Below are 24661 nucleotides of genomic sequence, written 5' to 3'. Positions count from 1 at the left end.
AATCTACGGGAAAAGTAGAAAGAGCCAATCAATTCTTAAAATCAGCAACAAAAAAGAACCCAGGAGACCTCCCTGGATGGAAGGAGGTTTTACCAGTAGCTCTCCTCCGCACCCGCGTTGCCCCTCAGGAACAGCTTGGTCTTAGTCCTTCTGAGATGCTATATCGGAGACCTTTTGTTTATGTCAATGACCTCTTCCTGATCGAGAGGCTCAGACCCTCCAGTCTTATACCATGGCCATTGGGCAATTCCAACAGGATATATGCTTGTGGGGTGTGAACCAGGACCCAAAAGATTCTAAGGAGTCACCACTATATGCTCCAGGGACTCAAGTCCTAATTAAAGTCTGGAAAGATAGGTCCCCAAAAGCTCAACTCCAGCCCACATGGAAGGGCCCCTACCCTGTAATACTTTCTACCCCCACAGCAGTCAAGGTACCAGGACATGACACCTGGATTCACTACTCACGAGTCAAGCCGTGGAAGAAAACAGAAGAGGACACTCAATACACCTGTGAGCCCCTGGGAGATCTCAGATACCTGCTCAGGACTACCAATGAGTACCATTCTAATGAACACCCCCAAAATCTAGTTTCTGGGGTAAGATTTCTCAGGACAGCTCTAAAGAGCCAACACAGCTTGACAGAGATTGTACTCCAAAACAGACAGGAGATAGATCTTCTGATCCTTGAACAAGGAGGGACTTGAGCCATCCTGGCGATGTGAATTTAAAAATGACTAATGCCCCTACTAGTCCTTGTTATGCTACATTGATGATGCTTATGATTATTCCATGTACTGTCAATTGTCTAACCTGTTTTGTCTCTGCCCAGGTCAACAAGCTACAACATGCAGTGCCAGTTCAACAAAGATATAAAACTACAGCCGACCATGAAAAATATCACACACCCTTAGATGGACACCGCTATAAGGACTCTGAGGCTTGAGACTAACAAGAGGGGGAGGCCCAATACCCCTTGCCACCCCAGTTCAGCAGGAAGTAGCCAGAAAGACCTCGACGCCCCTGCTAAGCTGCTAAGTCACTTCAGTCGTGTCTGACTCTGTGCGACCCCATAGACAGCAGCCCACCAGGCTACCCTGTCCCTGGGATTCTCCAGGCAAGAACACTGGAGTGGGTTACCATTTCCTTCTCCAATGCATGAAAGTGAAAAGTGAAAGTAAAGTCGCTCGGTCGTGTCCGACCCTCAGCGATCCCGTGGACTGCAGCCTTCCAGGCTCCTCCGTCCATGAGATTTTCCAGGCAAGAGTACTGGAGTGGGCTGCCATTGCCTTGGGCCTCCCATCTCTTGAGTGGGGAATGTTAGGTAGAGAAAATAGGGAAAAGGAATCCAAAATGGCGGTGGCTAAAAAAAAACAAGGAAGGTCCAAGGACCAGAGTGAAGACTTCAGGTAGAACCATCAGCACTCCTGGCTAAGCCCAATTTGCATAGAGCAGGCCCAGGTGGAGGAAAAAACATATAAAAGGAGGAGCCAAAGCGCTGTCTCTCTTTCTCTCCCAGGTGCGCGTGCTCTCTCTCTCTCTCTCTCCCCTCCTCCCCCCCCTCCTCCCCCCCCTCCTCCCCCCCCTCCTCCCCCCCCTCCTCCCCTACGCACTCCTCCACTCTCTTCCCTTCAAGTCTTTGGGTCGGCATGCCCTCACGCTTCCAGGATGGATTCTCCTGCTATCTTCTAAATAAAATAGAGCTGTAACACTGATTTGCCTAAGAGCCACAACACGGTTCGTCCAAGACCTGAGAGCTGTGACACAGCGAGGGCTTTAATGTCCGTCGCTCCAAATCTTTGTTGTGACGAGACAAAGAACAGAGGGACATACACTCTCGTGACATTCTGAAGGGAGAAGTTACACTGTTCCTTGGACACCCAACTGGGCCAGATGACCTGAAGTGCCCTTAGGCTGAAGAGGAACGCAGCGAGGCACTCTAGCCCACGGACAGGCCGGGGGGTCAAAGCAAAGTCAGCCCGGAAATGGGGGATGGCCTGGCCTTGCAAGGCCTCCGCCCCGCCCAGCAAGGCGGAAGTGGGCGGGCCCCAGAGAGGGCCGGGCGGCTGCCCCGGCAGACACACACTTGGCTGCTCCGCCCTTGGAACTACGGAAGGAAACACGCTCCAGGTCGGCTTTCAGAGCGTAGACTCCTGGTCCACAGGCCACAGGGTTTTCTTACTCCTGGACCTGCAGCCCATCCACGGACGACCCTAGCTAGCTCTGTCAGCCGCGCCGTCCCCTTCCACCCCTCCCCCGGAAGAATGCGCATGTGCAAGCCGGTAGGCAGAGGCCCGCGGCGCCGAGAGCTCGGCCTGGCGACCAAGGACTTGGGTCAGTGGGGCCTAGAGGCGGGCCTGGCGGCACTCGGCTGTTCCCCCTGCTGCTGCGGCCCGCTTCTTTAACTCGCGAGCAACTGGCGTGCTGCTCCGAGTGTTTACGCGCTTCGTGCCCGCCCACCGCCATCTTGGAGCTGCATCAAGGTGCGCCGGAAAACTTCCGGGGCGGGGCCTCCGGTTGCCGGGGTAACGGGGCTCGGCTTCCTCCTGGGCTCCCCTTCTAATTTTATTTAAAAAAGAGAGCTGAATTCAGATCGTTTACCTCCTGCCATGCCGCTGCGCTTTACACTTAACGCCCCCCAGTATTGGGGGCTCGTTCTTTTATCGAAAGTCGACCCGAGTATCCTCGGCGCGAAGGGCCCTAAGTCAGGGCGTTTGTAAAGCGGCCGGGGTCTCAGCCCTGTGTCCTCCGGCGGCGGCAGAGCTGTGGGGCTGGGCGGGGTAGGTGCGGAGGGTGTGCCAACGGAGGGGCGGCCTCCATTCTGGCGTATGAGAACGGGGGGCGAGGACGGTGCCGCCAGCCGTGGGGTCACGCTGGCGCCACGCGCACACCTCGCTCCCCGGACCACGGGTCTTGGGGGTCCGCGCGGAGGCGTCCCGGCCCGCGCGCTGCAGTGGCGCTGGGGACGCCGAGGGGACGAGCCGGGGTGGGCCCTGGGGCCAGACTCCACCTTCGGGTCGATCAAACACGGAACCTTCCATCGCTGGGAAGTAATAGTATAGTAATAGAGCCTGGGGTTCGTGTCTCGTTATTCATGGGCTGCCTGGTAATTTTTAGTAATTTAAGAAAAACAGTGGTTTGATTAAAGTAGCGTTGGTCGCTCAGTCGTGTCCGACCCTTTGCGACCCCATGGACTGTAGCCCACCGGGCTCCTCTGTCCCTGGGATTCTCCAGGCAAGAGTATCGGAGTGGATTGCTGTTTCTTTCCTTCTCCAGGGGATCTTCTCGACCCAGGGATTGATCCTGGGTTTCTTGCGTTGCAGGCAGATTCTTTACCGTCTGAGCTACAGGGAAGTCTTAAAGTGTACATAATATGCACATACGTAATATTAGAGTTATGTCACTATGCGCTCATATATATATACACACATATATACGTCAGAATAGGAAGTTACAGAAGGAAGAGTAAAAGCCCCCTCCCCTTGTACGTTTTTGAATATTTTCCTAAATCCTCTTGTTTTGTAAACATAAAATGTGCCCAGCGGAGACCAATAAGGGGTCTTTGAATTTGTTCCGCAACTTTATTTTTTCGCTTAATATATCTTGTATATTTTTCTGTCTTCGTAGGTACTTTCAACTAATGGCTTAATAATACTCCATTACCTGTATCATGCCAGTGTGGTTCATGGATTTCATTTTTATATTTCTGAGGAAGTAACATGTAGAAACTGTAGTGGTCACTGTAGATTTTATAATCATCTCTTTGCTTTGTCTGCTCTCTGGGTTCTCATTTTCTCCCTAATCTCTGGCAACCACCGACTTCGTTTATGTTTCAGGATCCTGGTTTTAAGAACAAATTATTACTTCACACTGAAAGAGAATCCTTTTTTTTTTTTTTTTTTTTCCCTGTACAACTTCCTGGCAGTTAGGGGCTTTATTGCTTTTTTTTTTTTTTTTTAAAGTATAGTTGATTTACAGTGTTGTGTTAATTTCTGCTGTACGGCACAGTGATTCTATATATATATTTATATGTATAAACACACATATCCATTCTGTTTTATATTCCTTTCCATTATAGTTTATCCAGGATATTGAATATAGTTCCTTGTGCTATCCAGTAAGCCTTCTTCATTCACTCTGTATAGAATAGTTTGCATCTCAATGCCGTCCATCCCTCCTCGCCTCCCTCCCCAGGCAGCTGCAAGTCTGTTCTCTCTGTCTGTGACTGTTTCTGTTTCATAGGTAGGTTCGTTTCTGTCATATTTTAGATCTCCATATAAGTGGCATTGTATGGTATTTGTCTTTCCCTTTCGGGCTCACTTCACTTAGATAACCTCTGGTTCCGTCCATGGTGCTGCAAATGGCATTATTCTGTCCTTTGTTTGAATGGGTGGATAGTACTCCATTGTATATATGCACCATATCTGTAGATGGACATTTAGCTTGTTTCCATGCTTTGGCTACTGTGTATAACTCTGCTTTAAACATAGGGGTGCACGTATCTTTTTGAATTATAGTTTTGTTCAGCTATGAATGGGATTGCTGGATCCTATAGCAACTCTGCTCTTAGTTTCTGGAGAAACCTCCCATACTGTTTTCCATAGTGGCTGCACCAATTTATATTCCCACCAACAGTGTAGGAGGGCTTCCTCTTCTCCACACCCTCTCCATCATTTGTTGTTGGTGTGAGATGGGGTACCTCATTGTAGTTTTGATTTGCATGTCTCTAATAATTAGCAATGTTGAGCATCTTTTCATGTGCATGGCTACTGTTTATTCAGAGTACAGTTAGGCTGTTGCTTAGTAAACGTTGATTAGCATTGAGATGTGCACACAGTTATGAACTCGATAATAAGAATTTCCATGATTAATCAGCATTTGGTAGGAAGTTGAGATAAAACTGTTTTAGAGGGACCAATATAATGGTAATTCTGTTACTGCACAGGGATCATGATTTAGCTCATAGTATAAACAATTTGTATAAAAAAACATTTTAGAGAAATGGTTTATATATTTATGTCCTTACAGGTACAAAGAACAGTGATTGTCATACAACTGGAAAGAAAAGCAAAGAAAATGCTTTTTGTTTTAGTTCGGACAATTAAACAGAAACTGCATTTTTAATATGAAGAACGGAGGAGGAAGAACAAGCCGGATCAGAAGACGAAAACTCTTCAGAAGTTCTGAATCAAGAGGAGGTACAGTTTTGATTCTTTTGGTGCAAGTGATGACAAAAGGAATCCTTTGCTGGTTGATATTAACAGATACACAGAGCTTTTCTCAAAGGCACATAAGCAGTGTTCATAGAGAATACTTTGGATACTGGAGTGGGTAGCCGTTCCCTTCTCCAGGGGTTCTTCCCAACCTGGATCTCCTGCCCTGCAGGCAGATTGTTTACCATTTGATCCTCCAGGGAAGCCCTCTTCTAAGAGAATCTTGTAATAGTGCCATTTTATTCTTTCAAACCCTTATGGGATTACAGATGTATCGCTTCTGCTCTGTCTTCTCTGGGGATGACTCCCAGGTTTCTGTTTCTTGGCCTGACCTCTCACTACCTATAGGTTATCAGTGTTTGGACATAAGTTTATCATTTCAAGTTCAGTGTAACCCAGTCTGAGCGAGATACTGTATGTGAAGGTACTTGGCCCACTGGAGAGGACTACGTAAGTGCACTTGTTGTTTTTGATGACAGCAAAATGTCTCCCCGCTGACCCGCAGCACCTCAGCACCATTGGAGGTTGTCTTTGCCTACGTAGCCTTCTCTGTCCTGCAGGCCATGTCCCACTCACTCTCACCTGGTCTTTCTTAGGTTAACTTCTCCCTCTCTGTTGTACCCAGATGTGACCTCAGCTGGCTCTTCATCACATCGCTGTTTTTCTTTCCTGTTGGTAGTTCCAGTTGCCACCGTCAGTCTGACTTTTCCTAAGGGATTGTTGCCTCTTTGGTTTAGGAGCCTCCAGGATCTTCACTGTCTTTATTTTTATTTTAAAGACCCATTACCCTCTGTCTTCCTCTTCTTTTTTTTTGGTCGCATTGCGTAGCATGTAGGAGCTTAGTTCCTGCACTAGGGATGGAGCCCCTGCCACCTGCAGAGGAAGCTGTGACGTCTTAGCCAGGGGACCACCAGGGAGGTCCAGCCTCATTGTCTTTTGTATGCTGTTCGCCATCAGCTCCCTTTCGAAGTGTGCCCCCCTCCAGCCCCCACCTCTCCCTGGGCTGAAAGTATGTTCTCTACCAAGCTCCCCCTCATCTGCCGTTCCCCATAGTCTTTCTCCAGCCAAACCCACTTTCTTCCCTTCTCCCAGCTCGTCGCCTTTCTCTCTAACCTTTGAGACTGAGTTGAGGTCTTATGTTTTCGGGAATGCCATTTCCAGTTCTCAATAATGCCACCCAGTTTCCAGGCTTCTTGGGTATTACTCTGCAGGACATTCTGCTTTTCCAGTTGGTTTTTTGTGGGAGTCTTGTTTCCCCAACCAGAACATAACTTCTCGAGGGTGAAGAGCATGTTGGACGTCCTCCACAGTGGTTAGCAGGGCTGGGAGAGTGTGTTAGTCGCTCAGTCGTGCCCAACTCTTTGCGACCTCATGGACTGCAGCCCTCCAGGCCCCTCTGTCCATGAGATTTTCCCGGCAAGGATACTGGAGTGGGCTGCCATTTCCTTTAGCAGTTGCTTATTCAGTGCTCTTACTGTGAACTCTTTAGGTTGTGATAACCTGTTTTGGGAGCCTTGTATTTTGGATCATATGTTTCTTAAGAAAACACTTTCATTGAGGTATAACTGACCCACAATGAATGTCACATATTTGATAGAATTTGACATATGTATACACACAGGAGGCCATTACCAAAGTCAAGATATGAACGTTATTTATCACCCTAAGAAGATTCTCATTTCCCTTGGTAATCCTTTCATCTGGCACATCTTTGAACCCTTCTTTCCTCCATCTTCAGGCAACCACTGATTTGCTTTCACTATTGATTTGTGTTTTATGGTTTTATTTAATTATATAGTATGCATTTTTAAAAATCTGTCTTCTTTTACTCAGCATAATTATTTTGAGATAATTCTGTGTTGTTAATGTGTATCAATAGGACTTTGTTTTAACATGAATTATAGTCCATGGTTTGTTTATTCCAAATGTTCTAGGAGTATTTATTAAAAAACAAAACAAAACAAAACTGTCCTTTCTCCATGGAATTGCCTTTGCATTAAAAAAAAAAAACAGTTGTCAGCATATGTGTAGGTCTGTTTTGGGCTTTCTTTTCTATTCCATTGATTTCTTTTTCTGTCCTGGTGATGGTATCACACAATCTCAGTTACTGTCATTTTTAGTGATAAAAAGTTTTGAGGTCAGTATTTCAAAGTGTTTCTGGCTATCCCAGGTCTTTCATATTTCCATTTGAATTTTAAAGTCATCTTGTCCGTTTGGAGTGATCCAATTATATAGAGATTTTAGTCACCAGGTTTTCTTTGCTCTCTTGATTAGTGAATGAGAGCTACAAGCCTGAATTTATAGAGCTTAAGAAGTGGCTGAAAGACAGGAGGTTTGAAGATGCAACCTTGATACCTGCTCGTTTTCCAGGTAAGATCTGGCTTTCATTCACCTGTCTCCTGAGAGACACGTGGGCCCAGGTCATGGGAGAACCAGGGCGATTCTCGCAGGCAGGCTGCGCTCTTTCTGGGCACACGTCTCATGTTGTGTGGCAGGCACGCTGTCCTGTAGGTGCGATATTTATTTACACGTTACCTTATTTGGAAAATGAGTTTTAAGGGGCTTGTGGACAGAAATTCCAAAATGGTGAAGTAAAATTAAAAGTTAGAAAAGGGAAACGAGAATAGAAAAATAAGATGAAGGCAGGGATAAGGATAACACCTAAAAGCCGTAATTATGACATCTTGAACCCCCTATTGAAGGCGAGAGGAGAAGGGGACGACAGAGGATGAGATGGCTGGATGGCATCACTGACTCAATGGACATGAGTCTGAGTGAACTCTGGGAGTTGATGATGGACAGGGAGGCCTGGTGTGCTGCGGTTCATGGGGTCGCAAAGAGTCAGACACGACCGAGCAACTGAACTGAACTGAACCCGTCAGAGGTGGGCTGCCAATTTGACTCCTCTGTCCAGCAGCCCAGTGTACATGGTCAGTTATCTGAATCTTAGCGTTCTGTAAGCACAACTAAATTGTTTACTCATCAGAGCTATAGGTATTTCTGGAATGTAGATGTGAGGGAAATGTCTTCACTGGGTTTTTGTAGGGAAGACGCTGTGTAACATGGGGGCTGGTGACCCCATCAACCTGCTCGTGGTGGTTTCGTGAGATTTTCAAGCCCATGCAGCTGATGGGATTATCTCCTAGCTCGGGTGCATCCCAGGAGTTTTCTCAGTCCAGCAGGTTCCAGAGAACCAGCGGGGGGGCTTGTTCCCTGGGTGGGTGGCTTGAGGAGAGGAGCCCTGAGGGTAGCCTTAACTGAGGAGGAGCCTCCTCTGTGGCCCTGGCGTCCACAGCCACCTGAACAGGGATGGGTAAATATTCTTTTCTGAAAGTTGAGGTGTTTCCCTGTGGAGGTTGTATTAACATTTACTGAAAATTGAGGATCTTGCCGTGAAGTTTGGGTCAGCGTGCTCTTCTGGAACATTCTGTCACAGAAGTTGGGGAGCTGGTGGCTATGGGCATGTGTCTGCGGACAAGACCACCCAGCTTTGTCCACAGGTGGGCTTGCGGTCACCAGCGAGAGGACCGATGTGCTCCTCGAATGGGTTTCGGGTTTGCCGTAGCACAGAGACAGTTGTGAGCCGAGGGCCTCGAAGCTCAGTGTCACAGGGCAGGTGCAGACATTTCACCTTATAGAATGCTTAAGTCATAAGCCTCGGAAGGTTCCCCTTGGCCCTTAAAATGATCCTTCAGGTACCCATTAGGTAATTTAACTTGGAGCACACTGACCTCCTTCTGCTCCCTCAAGATAAACTGTTTACCTCATGTGCTCCTGGTCTAGTGAGGGGATGTGTGTGAAGTTGTTCCCAATGTGTCAGTAATACATGATGACTTTGGGCTAAAATACTTGATTTTGAACCATTCTCTGTTAGGATTGCTCCTTTTTTTATGAAGATGAACCATATTTATTAGCCTCTAACACAGTGTTTAATTTTCTGTTGCTGTGTGTCAGGGAATGCCTAGTAAAAAAACATACCCTTAGATTTTACTGAATAGAGTTTTGTTTTTTTTTTCCTTAATAAATGTGTTTAAAAAAATGTATTTATTTTTGGCTGTGCTGGGTCTCCGTTGGTGCCTGTGGGCTTTCTCTGGCTGCACCGGGCAGGGCTGGACGGCTACTCTGTAGCCGCGGGCACAGGCTTCTCGTTGCACAGCACTGGCTCCTCGTTGCGCAGCACCGGCTCTCTGCGCGCTGGCTCGGTAGCTGTGCTGCGTGGGCTCAGTTGCTTCAGGGCATGTGGACCTTCCCGGATCAAGGATTGAACCTGTGTCCCCTACATCAGCAGGCGGAGCCTGAAACCACTGGCCACCAGGGAAGTCCCGGATGGAATTCTTCAAGATGATCAAGAGAAACGCAGTGTCCAGAGTGGACTTGCTGTGCCTAAGGCCTGCCTACTCCTTGAGTGTCACTTTGCCTTAAGAAGGATAGTTTTAAAATGATCAAGCTGGAATTGGCATATGGTTTCAATCGAATGCCTGAAAATAAGTAATCTGTCTATGATTTAGAGCGGTGAAGAGTTATCAGTTTTAAAAGTGGTAGCAACTTCCTCTGGGCCTGTGTCCAGATTCATGGTGATGGCCGAGCTAAAGCAAAGTGGTTTGGCAGTGAGCAGAGCCCAGCAGTTACAATTCTGGGGGCAAGGAACCTTCATCAGTATGGGCTGCTGTAACCAATTACCATAGACCCAGTGGCTTAAACAGCAACTTACTTCAGACAGTTCTGGAGGTTGAGAAGTCTAAAACTGTGGTTTGGGCAGATTCACCATCTAGTGAGGACTGATTCCTGCTTTGTGAATTGCCATCTTCTCGTGTCCTCACTTGAGGAACTCTCTTCTCTCTTCCTACAAGGGCACGAATTCCATTCACGAGGGCTCCACCCTTGTGACCTAGTCACTTACCAGAAGCCCCACCTCCAAACCCATTGCATTGGGGGTTAAGAAATCAACATATGAATTTAAGGGGACACAAGCATTCAGTCCACAACACCTTCCCTAAGTGTTTTCTATATCGTTAGCTCTTAATCAGTGTAGAATAGCAGAGAAAGTTCATGGGATTCTGTCAAAATGTGTGAAATTCTGGGGAATTAGGTTATGGAGAGTCAAGGCAGGATTCCAAGTTAAAAGCAGGATTCAGTCTTTAGACTTTGATCTGATTTATGCTTTGGGAGCAGACCCTGGTATTTCCTTTTATTTTTATTTTATTTTTTCCAATATTTCCTTTTAACACTAAAAGCGCTGTCCAAATCTGGGCCTTTTGGATAGATAGCAGCAGAAATTATAAGGCAGTGAGTAGTGTAATAACATTCTAATGACCACGTCCTACCTTGCCTTAGTAAGTACAAGTTACTGTGACCTGTTTTCTGGTCTATTGACCACTGTGTTGTGGACCTATAGGTAAAGTACCTTCTGGATTTATTCCATCCGCTTAGTTCTGTTCCTATATGTTTAGAGAGGAATTTCCACTTAAATTAGCACATGAATTTTTTTAAAGGATGAAAGTGAAAGTTGCTCAGTCTTGTCCGACTCTTTGTGACCCTATGGACTGTGCAGTCTGGAGAATTCTCCAGGCCAGAATACTGGAGTGAGTAGTCATTCCATTCTCCAGGGGATCTTCCCAACCCAGGGATCTAACCGAGCTGTCCCACATTGCAGGTGGATTCTTTACCAGCTGAGCCACCAGGGACTCCACAGGAAAAAATTCCTCCCATTTAAGGGTTTTTAAAGGTTCTGGCCCACAGGGATGATTAACTTTACTGTGGGACACACAGAAGAAATTAAGTTCTTAAAATCAGAACCATGTGCTCGAGCAGACAGTATGCTTCTAGGTAGGAAGGACTACTCATTAAATTAAACTTGCCAGACACCTGATTCCGGACTCGAGTCAAGAATTCTCTTCATGATCCAGAACCTCCCAGTAGGAACACAGGCATTGACTTTTGCTGTATTATATTCCCTCCTATCTGCGAGTTTGAGCGAACTTCAGGAGACAGTGGAGGACGAGAAGCGTGGCGTGCTGCCATCCGTGGGGTCACAAAGAGTCGGATATGACTCGGTGACTGAACAACCACAACAACTAGCTGAGAGAAAAAAGTCAGAAACTGTGGTTTTGAGAAGACGACTAGAGAGAGTTCATGCAATGATTACAGGTCATATCGTGCCCATCTCTTCGAGAAAAGCTGTCAGCTGACTGGCAGGAGGGGAGCGCTGGGCACGGAGGGGTAAACTTATGGATGTTGGTGGTGTTGCCAGAGCCACTGGGGAAGTGAGTGTCATGACTGTGCCCTGGTCATGACGGGTCAGAGCAGCTGGTTCTGGCTCTACCGCGCCGAGCTTGTCTGGTCAGAGAGCACGGCTCGTGGCTTGTCCTGTCTAGGAGAGTGCAGCTCGTGGCTTGCCTGTCTGGGGAGGGGAGGGCACAGTGCCAGGCTTTGTGGCACCTGAATGGGCTTTAGTGGTCATTCAGCCAAAGACTGGAGATCATTCCTGCGGAATGCTGGGTCTGGTAATGGGTAGAAGCAACCTGTGGGTCCAGCCTCCGAAGTTGGGTGGGCATCCTGGGGAGCTGGTCCCCCACCTCGGCCAGGAGACCCCAGGGGAGAGAGTCCAGCTTCAGGTGGCCCATCCAAGACCCAGCACCTGAGCTGTCTGAAGGCGATCATCTTTAGGTGTCGCCTCTAAGGCGGACTTTGCCCTTCAAGGATCATAAACCCAAAAGGAGGTTGAGACATCGTCCCGAATAGCTTCTTGATCTTCGCTTTCCCCGGGGAGTCAAAGGATGCGAGACACTCTGCTTTCGCTTTGTGTTATTTTGAAGTTCACCCACATATGCAGAATAGTATCTCTAAGACCTTGAAGCTGTCATAGGATATATCTTTTTTCTTTCTTCGCGTTTGTAGGTACAGGAAGAGGACTGATGAGCAAGACGTCCCTGCAGGTGAGAATTTCTCTCTCACCTTGAAACCCAAAGTGGATTTTTCTGCTTGGTTTTGGGGTTCAAGTCAAATGAATTAAAAATATTTTAGACATACTTTTTTTTTTTTAAACTTAACGGATGGGTTTGAATACAGTTCTGTCAGTTAGAATTGTTTGCTGTGTGCAAGTAACAAAGCCAGCGTCATGGAGCGCACGTTTCTTCGGTCGTCAGGTCAGCCAGCCTGGGTAGGTGGTCCTGAGCTGTGTGGTGGTCCGGGCTCCATCAGCTCAGCTCCAGGGTGTAGCTCCAGGGTGTAGCAGGAGGGAGCAGAGGGTGAGGAGGGGCAGGCTTCTGCTCATCCACAAAGTTCCAGCCGCATCTCACCTGCCAGCGCCCAGGGAGGGCAAGAAGGGAAAGTGTGTTGGGGTGCACGGTTAGCCGTCTCCGCTGCAGCAGGTTTGTAAGGCTGATCATGTTTTAAATGTGCTGAGGGTGGGTTGGGGCTGGAGGGGAGCCGCTCAAATCTGAGCCTCCGTAGTAGGTAGAACCCAGCAGGCAGGGAAGGGGACCTCTCAGCCTGTCCCGGGGTCCCCTTCTGCCAAGTGAGGCCCCTGACCCCCTGACCCAGCTTCGGTCTCTGAGGCTGGACAGCGAGCAAGTAAATGACATAGCTGCCCTTCAAGGTCTGTTTTAGTTCTTCCGTGCCATTTAAAGGACATCCAATGCACAGTTTTCTGTGGAGCTAGACATGAATTCCTTATTTGTAATTATTTGAATTTTCTGTTTAAAAATTGTTTTATATTTACTCCTTAATTTAGATTAAACCCAGCTGTGTCTGTCTTTAACCTAAAGAATGGTAGCTTTTAATGTTGTAATTCTATTATGCTATCATAATTTTTTTTTTTCATTTTTAATTGTGGTAAAATACACACAACATAAAATTTACTATCGTGACTATTTTTAAGTGTGCAGTTGAATAGTCTTAAGTACATTCACCATTCACATTGTTGTGCAGTATCTTTCTTTTTGAGGGGAGGTATATGACTATTCTGTAGCAGACTTTGTACCTCTGCACCTCTCATGAAGATAGTCGTGACTATGGGTAGTTTTGGATCAGGAAATGATATTTGGCAGTTATATTACACGTACTTTGAATTGTGGCTTTTTTGCAAAAACTTTGAAAATTGAGACATATTTTACACATAGTGAAATACACACATTTTAAGTGTCCAGTTTGATAGGGTTTTGATGATGAAGACATTTATCTCAATCAGGATATAGAACCTTGTATTCAGACGGTTGGGTTTTTTTGTTTGTTTGGTTTTTTATTGACATGGGATGTCAGAGCAGGAAGGGATTTTAGTGACCATACCAACTCAGTCTTTTTTTGTGTGAAGATAATTGTTCTTTAAATTTTGTTTAATTTTTGGTCTTTAGTCTTTCTTTTTTAATTTTTGAGTCTTTGTTGCTGTGCATGGGCTTTCTCTAGTTGCAGCGAGCAGGGCCCACTCCTTGTGTGGTGTGGTGGCTTCAGCCGTTGTGGTGCACGAGCTTAGTTGCTCGGTGGCATGGGGGGTCCTCCCGGACCAGGGGCCGAACCTGAGTCTCCTGCACTGGCAGGTATATTCGTAACCACTGGACCACAGGGAAAGTCCCAGCTCAGTCTTGATTGACAGATGAGGAGATCAGAAACTGAAATGAGATTTTTGGCCAAGATGTTTAAGCCCAGCTTAGGTGTCAGTTATGATGAAAGCAGGATCTTTTATCTGGCTTCTTAGTGCTTTATTTCTACTGGTCTGTTCCTTGGTGTCTTAATTTTCCTTCCTGTGTTTCTGTCTCAGTGGGAGAAACTGAAAACTCTACTTTTGCAGGTGATCAAGTGAGATTCTTGTGCTGGGGGTGGGGGGCATCCTTGCCCTTTCTTCAGCTACTTGTTACAGGTTATATAGTGGATAGGTCATTACCGGGAATGAATGACCAGGCACGTGCATTTCTCTGGAAGAAATTTTTGGCGTGGTTTCTGTCTGTTGCCTATAGGTGGCACTATTTCCTGGTGTAAGAATCAGAAGGAACACTAGGCCTTGAGGCGTGGGAGTGTTTCCGCATTCCTTTCTGATGGGAGGTTGACTGGTGGTGGGTGTCAGTCACACCGTTAACCTCTGGCTCGTTGGGGCTGTAGTGCCCGGCGTGGGAGCAGTCCTGCCTGTGTCTGCTGACTCGGCCTGGGGAGCCCATCCGCTGGAAGCTCTTTGGTCGGCTATGGCTGGGCTCCACTGGGTTCTTAGTAGATGACTGTGGAATCAGAGACTTCGGAAGATTCACTCAGGTCCTCCCCCAAGCACGGATGTTCTAAACTTTACTTTCTTTCTGGTAAGGAGGGACAGACGATTATCTCGTTGCCTGAGAGCTGCCTGCTCACCACGGACACAGTGATCAGAAGCTACTTAGGGACATACATTGCTAAGTAAGTGACCGCTCACCAGCTCATCTGGCTCGAGTGTTTCTCCTTTCAAGTTTATATTGTCAGCAAGTATGTCAGCTAAGACACAGTCCCTTAGGACCCAGTCCCTTCTTATGGCTGGTATGTGTCAGAAGTGATGTGAAAAGTTGATTCTATGAAGTTGGTTCTTAATTCATGGTAAATTGCTTTTTTAAGGTTTTCAATAGGCTGCTTGGGAAGTGGATTTGAATTCCGAGCTGACCTTACCAAAAAATGAGGATTAAATGGGAGCATAGACATAACACACCATAACTGAATGCCTTGACTCACAGCACTCCACACCTCTTCCACTGTTGTAGGTCTTGACAAATGTTATTTATGCTTTTATTTTTATCATTACTGTACTTGCTTGAATTTTGCTTCAGCTATGAAGAGCTGTTGATGATATGAAGGAGCTGGTTAGATTTGGCATAGAAGAGAAGAGGCCAACATAGGAGCTGAAGACTGTTTTCTGGCTTATGTTATAAGGGTGTCTCTCTTTCTTTTGGGTGGGTTTTCCAGGACAGATTGAGGAAGGTCCTCAGCATAAGAGGTTTCTAAATGATAAAGAAAGAAAAATTGTATTGTTTCTCAACCCACGGTAAGCCCCTCTGGCTTACTTTTGTAAGAAGGCTGATATATTTTCATGAGCCTGAGTAGAGGCAAGGATGCTCTTGATATTAACATTTTCTGTATGCTTCTGGAGTTTTGAGTAGAATGCACAGTTATATAGGAACCTGAACTTTGAAGGATTAATGAAAACTTTTCTAAGTACACCCATGCCACATGAGCTCTTTTTATTGGTAATAAACAAAAATACTGCAGTATATAATTTGCAATAGAATGGGTGAGTTTAAGACCAAAAACTTCAGAACTGTACAAGTATATAATGAGCTTATTCATTTTTCTGCCTGGGTTATTATTACACAATAGAACTTTCTGCAGTGATAGAAATGTTTCATGTATGGTAGCCACATGTGGCCGACGAGCACTTGGAATGTGGCTCCTATGACTGGGGAATTGAATTTTCAATATTATTTAACTAAAAATCAAGAATTGAAATAGCTATTGGTGCCCGGTGGGTACTGTGTCGAATGGGGAACGTCTAGGTTCTTTCTATCAATTGCTCCCCATCTCCCCCCATTTTATATCCTTACTAAAGTGGAACAAGTGAAATTCCAGCAACAGCTTTAAAACTGGAGAAAAGAGTTGGAAGCAAAGAGGTCTTTGCAGAAAGTAATCTCTTGCAAACAAAGCTGGAACTCAGGTCACCGAGCCAGTTCTTACGTGCCTGTGGCTTGTTCATGGCCTTTGTACTGGGGTGTGGTCCCGGGAGGAGGCCCTTGAGGAAGGAAGACCCTCTCTTGGATGCATTCAGTGAACATGGAGTGTACTGACCACTTGGCCACGGCCCCTCTGGAAGCAGAACTAAGCCCTCAGATGTCTGCATCTCTTGCTTATTCCATATTTTGAATGAAAGTAACTCCTCCAATCTGGATTTTCATTTTAAAAGGTGGCAGCCTCCTCCATCTCCTCTGTTGGCTCTGTGCACCTTTTTAGTGTCAGAGAAGCATGCTGGGGATCGGTCTCCCTGGAAGCCTTACCTGGAGATTTTACCAAAGGCCTACACCTGCCCAGTTTGTTTGGAGCCGGAAGTGGTGAATCTTCTTCCCAACCCTTTGAAAACGAAGGCCTGGGAGCAGAGAAGCCACGTGCAGGAATTCTTTTCTTCTTCTCGAGGCTTTTTCTCCTCCCTGCAGCCTCTGTTTTCTGAGGCCACTGAGACCATCTTTAGCTACTGCGCCCTGCGGTGGGCCTGGTGCACCGTCAACACCAGGGCTGTATACATGAAGCGCCCGCCGCAGCTGTGCCTTTCCCCGGAGCCAGACACCTGCGCACTCGCCCCCTACCTGGATCTGCTGAACCACAGCCCTGACGTCCAGGTGAGACATCCACTGGGGGACCCGGGTTCAGTTTCAACAGGGCCGTGTAGAACCTGCGACCGGAGTAGTGAGCAGAGCCCCAGGGAACGGTGCAGCTGGTCAGCCTCTCTGCCGTCAGGTCTGGTAGGCTCCTGTCTTTCCTCCTGACCCTGTTTCCCCCTCCTGGCATCCTTTTCCTTTGCCCCATTTCCTGACTCTGCTCTCCAGACCCGCAGAGCCTGGTGCCATGTCCCCTGGAGGGTCTAAACAAGCAGCTCCCCAGGGAGCAGCATCTTTCGTCCTTTCAGACCTGGGACCAAAGCCTCACTTGCTTTCCTGTCTCTTTCCCTTCCACACTTGGTGGCATCGCTCTCAGGGTTTAGCTGTGATCGCTGAGGGTCTTGCTCCTTTCCCTTGGAGCTCTGCAGCCTTAGAGGACAGGGCTTTTACCTTGCACTTGGAGTAACCGCAGTGCTTAGCACAGGGCCTGGCACGGAGGCGGTGTTCAGCCAACAGTTTCTGACTGGATGGATGTTTGTGGGAAATCGAGAAGGGATCCCACTTTGGGAGTCAGCTAGAGACCTTTTCATCCCCAGGCTTCTGCCCTCTCCTAAAGGAGATGATTATATCCCCAGTGTAGTGAGATCGAGGCAAACCAAAGAGGCTGAAGTTCAGATGTGGCATTTTTTTCTTCATGTGGGTACATTCTGTGCTGGGGACTTGAAAGCTGCATCTAGCTTAAATGAATATAATCAGTTAATCTTTTTGGTTTTCTGCTTTGCTTTAAGAGGCATGTTTTGCAATTTGTTTTTTTTCTAGGTAAAAGCAGCATTTAACAAGGAAACTCGCTGTTATGAAATTAGAACGGCTACACGCTGTGGCAAACACAAGGAGGTTTTCATCTGCTACGGCCCCCACGATAACCACCGCCTGCTCCTGGAGTATGGATTTGTCTCCGTCAGCAATCCTCACGCTTGTGTTTATGTCTCAAAAGGTTGGAACTGACTTTGGTTTTATCACTAAGATAATTGGATTCCTTGCCACCAGTCTGGTTCTTTTTTTATAAAAATGACAAAACCTTAAAATGTGTATCAGTTACTTTCTCCTAGGTAGGGCTATCCTAATTCTTACTGACCACGTCATTTCAGTGTTGAAGTAAAAGCAACATAGCTTTGATCCATATTGAGGTTAAGAACTGAGAAAAGTTTTATTGCGTTAGGTCGGACAGTAGAATGAAAGCAAAGGAAAACTCCGAGGGAAATAGAGTACCTGTAGATGACAAGAAATGGGAATTTTGTACTGAGACATGGTCACTAAAGATAGATCAGTGGGGGCACTTGACTGCCATGGCGGTCCAGTGGCTAAGAATTTGCCTTGCAATGCCGGGGACTGTACAGGTTTGATCCCTGATTGGGGAACTAAGATCCCACCTGCTGCAGGGCAACTAGGCCTGCGTGCCACACCTAAAGACCCCGCATGACACACTGAAGATGCTGTGTGCCGCAACCAAGACTTTGTGCAGCTCAATAAGTAAATGAATACTGAAGAAAGAATGGAAGCACTCTAAAAAATAAAGTGCAGGATGAGAGAGTTCCAAGTAAAAAGGACTTACCCATTGTGTGTAATCACACTGCACCAATCACAGGATAAATATGTTACACACAGCCCTTGTTTGAAGGGGTTTAAGGGCATGAAAAAAAATGGATTCCATTTGTGTTGTTACTTAGCATCGTCATCATATTTTAAAAATACTTTACATATTAAAGTTGTAAAAATTCCAAATATAGTATTAAAAATAATACATGGAAGGCTGATTTATTCCCCCTTCCCTTCAAGCAGCAGAGAAGCAGTTTTCTAGGCGCTGAAGAAATGGCTGGAGGTTTACTGAGTATATAATTTGAAGTAATTTTAATATAAGTTCTAGTGGAAATAGAAACTTGGTCAAAGTGCTACCACTCCATCCTCTAGCTAAAGTAATAATGCCTTTTTTCAAAAAGAAATAGAACAGCAAAAACTGGGTCTTGCTGGGTCTCTTAGAAAGCTAGCTTTGAGACTAGCATTGTATTATCAGAATAACTTTTAATATTGATGACCATGCAGTATCGATTTGTTAAATACTTTGAACAAAATTTACATTTTATTTTTGCATGTAAGAAAAAATAAAAAGAAATTTTATAAAAAAGAGAAAAATCCTTCAGTATCCTATTATCCCAAAAAGCTTTGTTAATGTTTACATCATCATTTTCAGTTGTTTTATGATTATAATCACTAATGTCCAGATAGTTTTGAATTCTGAGTTTTAAAAACCTGAAGCCTGGAAACATTTCCTCCTGATTGTCTGGAGCCTGTGCTTCAGTGGGTGTGGCTTCCCACTGGTCCTGTCATGTCTTCATTCCCCGATTTTGTAGGTTGATTTGCTTTGTGGGAGCAGGAGCTGAGGTAGTGGATGTTTTGTCTGCTGTCTGGTAATTCTTGTAGCCTTTCAAGGGTTAAGTTGTGACTTCATTGAGTTGGACCAAAAGACTAGATTTTTTTTTTATGTGAAAGAGATAAAATTGTATACATGTGTCTTAATTACTGATGGGATGGAAAGTAAGCTGAGAAGGGTCTTCCTTTCTGCCTGAATTTTATGCTCTACATCAGCCTGATTTTTTTTTTTTTTAATGCAGATATACTTGTTAAATATCTTCCATCCACTGCTAAACAGATGAACAAAAAGATTTCCATTTTGGAGGATCATGACTTCATAGAGTAAGTGTTTCTCTCGAAATTTTTTCTTTAGGAAATCTTGATGAAAAATTAAGAGTTCAGGTTTTGAAAGGTGTGAGAGGCCTCCTGGCTCAGATCTGGTGACAGACAGCTATTTATTGAGCTCTTACTGTATATAGTACATTGTGCTTGATGTGTGGTGGGGCACACAAAGAGGGGAAGATACTTGTCAAGAGACTTTTCTGGGGACCTGAGATAGGACTTGACGTCTTAAACGATTGTATGTACTGACTGGTGGCCCTGTGTGCTTGTTGCTGACATGTGGTCAGGCAGCGTGGCATTACTCCTGCAAGCCAGCCTGGCCGTCAGTCACCCAGCAACCGGATGCAGGCTCTTGGGATGGGAGGTGCTGAGGTGATTCCACACCAAATGGGATAAACTGGGTTTGAGACCTTCCCTTCTCCCCCTTGCAGATTTTCTTCTTTAGATAAAACTGAGTTCTCAATAGTCCAGCAGCAGAGTGAGGGACAGCTAGCTGTGATGCCACCGTTAGTTTGATCCTCAGGATAACCCAGATTTTTCTTCATCCGTCTCACTGTGGTCTCCTCATTCAGATTTCAGCTTCTTACCTGATCAGAAGAGCTTTCTACTTAAGCATTTGCAGACCCACTTTTCTATTTTGTCTTTATGACTAAGACTACTGGCTGCACCATGTTGAACGGCCCCTTTAAAAAAATGTGTGGCCCTTGAGCCATTTACTGGGGTGTAATGAAGTGTCACAGTGAGATTTGTCGTTTTTAAAAATTAATTTTAGGGTTAGGGTTAGTTTGTATGGGAGTGTAGTTGATTCACACTGTTGAGTTAGTTTCCTGTGCAGGACACTAGAGATTCAGTGATCGATGCATACACCTGTCCTTTTTCTGCTTTAGGAATCTGACGTTTGGATGGGATGGACCGTCATGGCGGTTGCTCACAGCTCTTAAGTTGTTATGTCTGGAAGCTGAAGAATTGTAAGTCCCCTGTCTGTTGGTCACCAGCTGCTGCTACAGTTTGGACGTAACTGGGGCTTTTGGTTTGGCCGACACTCAAACGCCCCATTTCAGAGGAGAAAGAAATGCCCTTGCATTACTGGGGCTGCTTATTTTTCGTGTGGGCTTCCCAGGTGGCGCTAGTGGTAACGAGCCCACCTGCCAATGCAGGAGATCGTAAGGGACACGGATTCAATCCCAGGGTCCGGAAGATCCCCTGGAGGAGGGCATGACAACCCACTCCAGTGTTCTTGCCTGGAGAATCCCATGGACCGAGGAGGCCTGGTGGGCTACAGTCCATGGGGTCGCGAAGAGTCAGACACGACTGAAGCGACTTAGCACGCACATTCTTTGTGTAAGGTGCCCCACGTGGGGAATGTCTAGCTTTCTACGGTTTCTAGAAGTGTCTGGTTTGAGTCACAATCTGAGTGCATGGTCCTGAGAACTGGCCTCTCCTCAGATATTTCTACCCCCGCAACCCGGGTGACCTGCAGTTCGCTGTTCAGGGTGAACCCTTCAGAAAGTGTGCGCACTGACGCTGGTCACAGGAGAGTCTCTTGAGTAGGGAGGTTTTTCCCCGGAAGCAGACAGGGCTCCTGAGCGCCGGCCGCCCGGTTCCGTCTTGAGGGCAGACCCCGACTCCCGCTGAGGAGAGGCCTGGGTCTCTCCGGAGGGCAGGCGGGTAGAGGAGCCCCCGCTGGAGCCGCGCGTCCAGGTTGGGTCCTCAGCACTCCCGAGAGGCTGTCCGTCCTCCCCTTAGGGTGGCAAGCGTAGTCAGAGGGAGTCGGGGAGGAATAATGCCCGCCACTCGGCAGAAGCTCAGCTGAGAGAAACCGGAGCGGCTGCCTCCTGGAGGCGGCGGAACCCGTCCTTGAGCTGTGGGCGGGATTCGGGGCGTCAGCGCCCAGACGTAGCCCCCAGCTCGGCGCCCGGAAGCGGCTGGCGCTCCCTCCGTCACGCCTGCGACCTTCCTGTTCGCGACGTTGCCTACGTTTCCGTAGGGACTCTGGGAGAAAAAAACTCCCTTCGGGTCTCCATGCCAGAAATCGTGCGTATTTCTTCTTAGCAGAGGCTGAATTCTGTATCCGACACACTGCCTTCATCTTGTTGCTTGCTAGAAAACTCAGGCAACTTAATGTGTGGTCCGTCTAAGTGTGCCGGATTTTAAGGCATGCGAGTCATCACAGACTCATCCCTGAGTCGCCATCTCATTTTTCCTCCCCGTGTCTTTCCTTTGTCTTGTTTTGCCCATCCATTTGTCTTCCATTTCATTTTATCTCATGTGTACCCACCACGTAAGTTTCTTTGCATCTTCCTTGGAAAAAGGTACGAGTGCCTTTTCAAGACGTTAACCTCGGGTTAAAAAAAGCAACTGGGTGTTTCCCAGGGGTCCTGCTGAGGCCTCTTTGCTTCCCTTGGAGTTCTTTTTTTTTTAATCTAAAATTATTTATTTAATTATTGGCTGTTCTGGGTCTTCGTTGCTGCAGTTGAGGAGAGCAGGGGTTGCTCTTTCTAGTTGCCGTGCATGGACTTCTCATTGGGGTGGCTTCTCTTGTTGCAGAGCACGGGTTCTAGGGCCCTCGGATTTGTATAGCTGCGGTGCACGGTCTCAGTAGTTGTGACTCGGGCGCTAGAGCGTGGGCTCAGTAGTTGTGCTACACAGGCATAGCTGCCTAGAGGCACGTGGGATCTTCCCAGCCCTGGGATCGAACCTGTGTCCCCTGCATTGGCAGGCGGATTCTTAATTCCTGGACCACCAGGGAAGCCCTCCCTTGGAGTTCTTTCTGACTGGAGTGGTGTGGCAGAGGAAGCGTGCATTTGGGATTGTGCCTGACTGGTGTTTGCACACTTATTTCTGCCTCTCACTAGCTCTGTCACTTAGGCTCAGTTCTTCACTGTTCCGGATTCTCAGTTTCTTTTTGTCTAAAAGGTGGGGATAATAATGCTTTCTTTGCTGGGCAGTCGTGTGGGTTAAAACAGATAGCGGTTTAAACAGCCCAGCGCAAAGGAATGTCTTTTCTTCCTTGCTCCCCCTCTCTCCCTCCCGTCCCTCCTTTCCTAAGAACCCTTCTGCTCCTGAGGTTGTCACCATCGTCTCTAAAGCTAGAGATGTCTGAGACGTTATACGCTGTGGCTTGGGGGCTGTGGGGAATTTCTCATCGACTTCTGTGCCCTGCACTCGGAAGGTGCAGTCCTCGCCTGCCCCTTCCTCCTCGGCCGCGTCCACATCCACATTCTCCGCATCCGGAACCTGTCCTCCACCCCGCTTCCTTCCTCTTTGTGTCGATTTTGGCCTGGCCCCCTCCTGCTCGGTGTCTTGCCTACCCGGGCACAGCAGCACTGTTGTGCCTGCAGAAAGTTGTCCCCACCAGCCCATGGAGCCCCCGTTCCTACAGACTTTCTTGTATAAAATTGGCATGACCTCCATGATGAAAAAGACTTCATGGTAGATTCTGCTTTTCCATCTGTAGAGCACTTGACTTTCTGAAACACGTCCTGTGTTGCGTTTGTCTTTTTTTTTTTTTTTTAAAGGAGACGTTGTTATTTGAAGAAAACAAAACCCACCGACCGCCTTTCCTCCTTAGTCTGTGGTCTTCTGCCTGTGGGCTCGCCTTCTCGTCTGTCGTCTGTTCCCTCCCTGTGGCCGGTGGCCGTGGCTCCGCTTGCTTGTGAGCCAAACGACTGTGATGCTAGAAAACTCAGCCCCTTGCTTCTGATCCCCAGGGTTCCTTCCGTCTTGTCTACTGTGTCTGCTTCAGCACAGGACCTGGACGTTGGCAGGAGGTTTGAGGGAATGCGCTGATGGAATGAGTTTTATTATGTTTTTGGAAAAATAGGACAAGTGTTGTGTTGAAGTGGAAAAGCCTTTATTTCTGAGAACCTGCTGAAATGAGCTTCTTGAACATTTTTGGTTCTAGTGTGTGCTGGAAAAAAGTACTTCTTGGGGAAATAATTTCTGATACAAATGAGAAGACAAGTTTGGACGTAGCCCAGAAAATATGCTGTTATTTCATAGATGAGACTCATGCCGTGCTTCAAAAGGTATGATTCTAGAATATCTCATTCTTAAGTGTTTTGATTGAGAAGTTGTTTTGTACTTGTTGGATAGGAATAGTCCACCTTATTGGGGTGCTGTTAATGCCTTAATAAATAAACACTGATGTAATCTGTGTTTTTGACTATTAACGTGTTTATACTGTTTAGTGGGCTTCCCAGGTGGCCCTAGTTTTAGAACCCACCTGCCAGTGCAGGAGATGTAAGAGACACGGGTTCAACCCGTGGGTGGGGAAGATCCCTGGAGAAGGGCCTGGCAACCCACTCCCATATTCTTGCCTGGAGAATCCCATGGACAGAGGAGCCTAGCAGGCTACAGTTCATGGGGTCACAGAGTCGGACATGACTGAGCGACTTAGCACACAGCACACAGACACCTTTTAGTAGGTAAATTAGTGCATGAATTCTTTTTCATAGATTTTTAAGGTACTTTTTCCCCATTTGTGTAGTGAATGTTTTAATTAAATGAGGGTTCAGCTCATTTGAATGAAAACATTACTGGGATTAATAAATGATTTTATTGAACCTTGGAGACATTGTGTTGCATGAAATAAACCAGGACATGAAAAGACAGATACTGTATGCTTCAAATTAAATGAGAAGTCTAGTATTCCAGACTAGAGGTTCCCAGGGATTTGGGGAGGGGGAAGTGGGGAGTTAATGTTTAATGGGTGCGGTTTCTGTTTGGGAAGGTGCAAAAGCCCTGGAGATTGATGGTGGCTGTGGTTTCACAACACTGTGACTGTACTCAGTGCCACTGAATTGCACATTTAAAACCAGTCAGAGTCTTAAATCTTAGCTGTATTTTACTACACTAAAAAAAAAATAATTTAAAAATAACTTGCAGGTTTCTCGCATGAAGGATGAAGAAGTGGCTTTGATAAACCAGTTGACTTTGGTAGAAACACTGCGGATGGAAGAGCTGAAGATTCTCCAGGCCTCTGCCAAGGCCCTGACCGCCTTGCAGACAGCTTTTACGTAGCGCACTTCACCAAGTGCGTAAGGTCACCTCCTCTGGTGGGTGTGGCTTCTTTAAACATTTTTAAACTCAGGTTTATTTTATATGGACTCACTGAGAGTCAACGAAGAGTTTCTATTAAACAGTTATCTGCTCAGTCCCATCCTTCTGCTTCTGTCTGTCTGTAGGGGCAAGTGGTGGCTGCTTGGGGACGTGGAGGCGCTCTGCACAGGCCAGGTGGTTCCAGGGGACCCTGGAGCTGTCGGTGCCAGCAGCCCTTCTTATGCCCTCGGGGTAACTTGCAGTCAGTCCCGGAGGAAGACGTCTGAGCGAAGTGCGACCTAGAATAGGGAGGGGAGGCTTGGACGGAGCCAGGGTCGGCCCG

The 24661-nt window shown here is 46.8% G+C and overlaps 1 protein-coding gene across 3 annotated transcripts; it reads left to right on the top strand.

Annotated features, from left to right (window-relative positions):
• The first annotated feature begins 2103 nt into the window (after window positions 1-2103).
• SETD4 (SET domain containing 4) lies at window positions 2104-24356 on the top strand. Of its 3 annotated transcripts, none has more exons than XM_068974824.1 (11): window positions 2104-2129; window positions 5028-5197; window positions 7487-7582; window positions 12110-12147; window positions 14502-14590; window positions 16119-16548; window positions 17347-17521; window positions 19197-19278; window positions 20166-20246; window positions 23183-23306; window positions 24166-24356. In XM_068974824.1, the coding sequence occupies exons 2-11, from the start codon at window positions 5125-5127 to the stop codon at window positions 24298-24300; spliced, it is 1323 nt and encodes a 440-aa protein (XP_068830925.1). In that variant the 5' UTR covers window positions 2104-2129; window positions 5028-5124; the 3' UTR covers window positions 24301-24356. The 3 variants fall into 3 exon arrangements, with proteins under 3 accessions (XP_068830925.1, XP_068830935.1, XP_068830919.1); XM_068974834.1 differs by having other exon boundaries at window positions 2107-2482; window positions 24181-24356; XM_068974818.1 differs by having other exon boundaries at window positions 2107-2482.
• Window positions 24357-24661: the final 305 nt, after the last annotated feature.

The sequence above is a fragment of the Capricornis sumatraensis genome, chromosome 1, assembly GCF_032405125.1.
Source record: "Capricornis sumatraensis isolate serow.1 chromosome 1, serow.2, whole genome shotgun sequence".
Lineage (NCBI taxonomy): Eukaryota > Metazoa > Chordata > Mammalia > Artiodactyla > Bovidae > Capricornis > Capricornis sumatraensis.
This window is presented reverse-complemented; position numbering and strand designations above follow the sequence as displayed.

Bases quoted from the DNA above. Each gene is read 5' to 3' on its own strand.
- SETD4 (XM_068974824.1), top strand. From the start codon at position 5,125: ATGAAGAACGGAGGAGGAAGAACAAGCCGGATCAGAAGACGAAAACTC. The intron at 5,198-7,486 runs GTACAGTTTTGA...TCTCTTGATTAG, and splicing joins AAGTTCTGAATCAAGAGGAG to TGAATGAGAGCTACAAGCCT. The intron at 14,591-16,118 runs GTAAGTGACCGC...TCATTTTAAAAG, and splicing joins TTAGGGACATACATTGCTAA to GTGGCAGCCTCCTCCATCTC.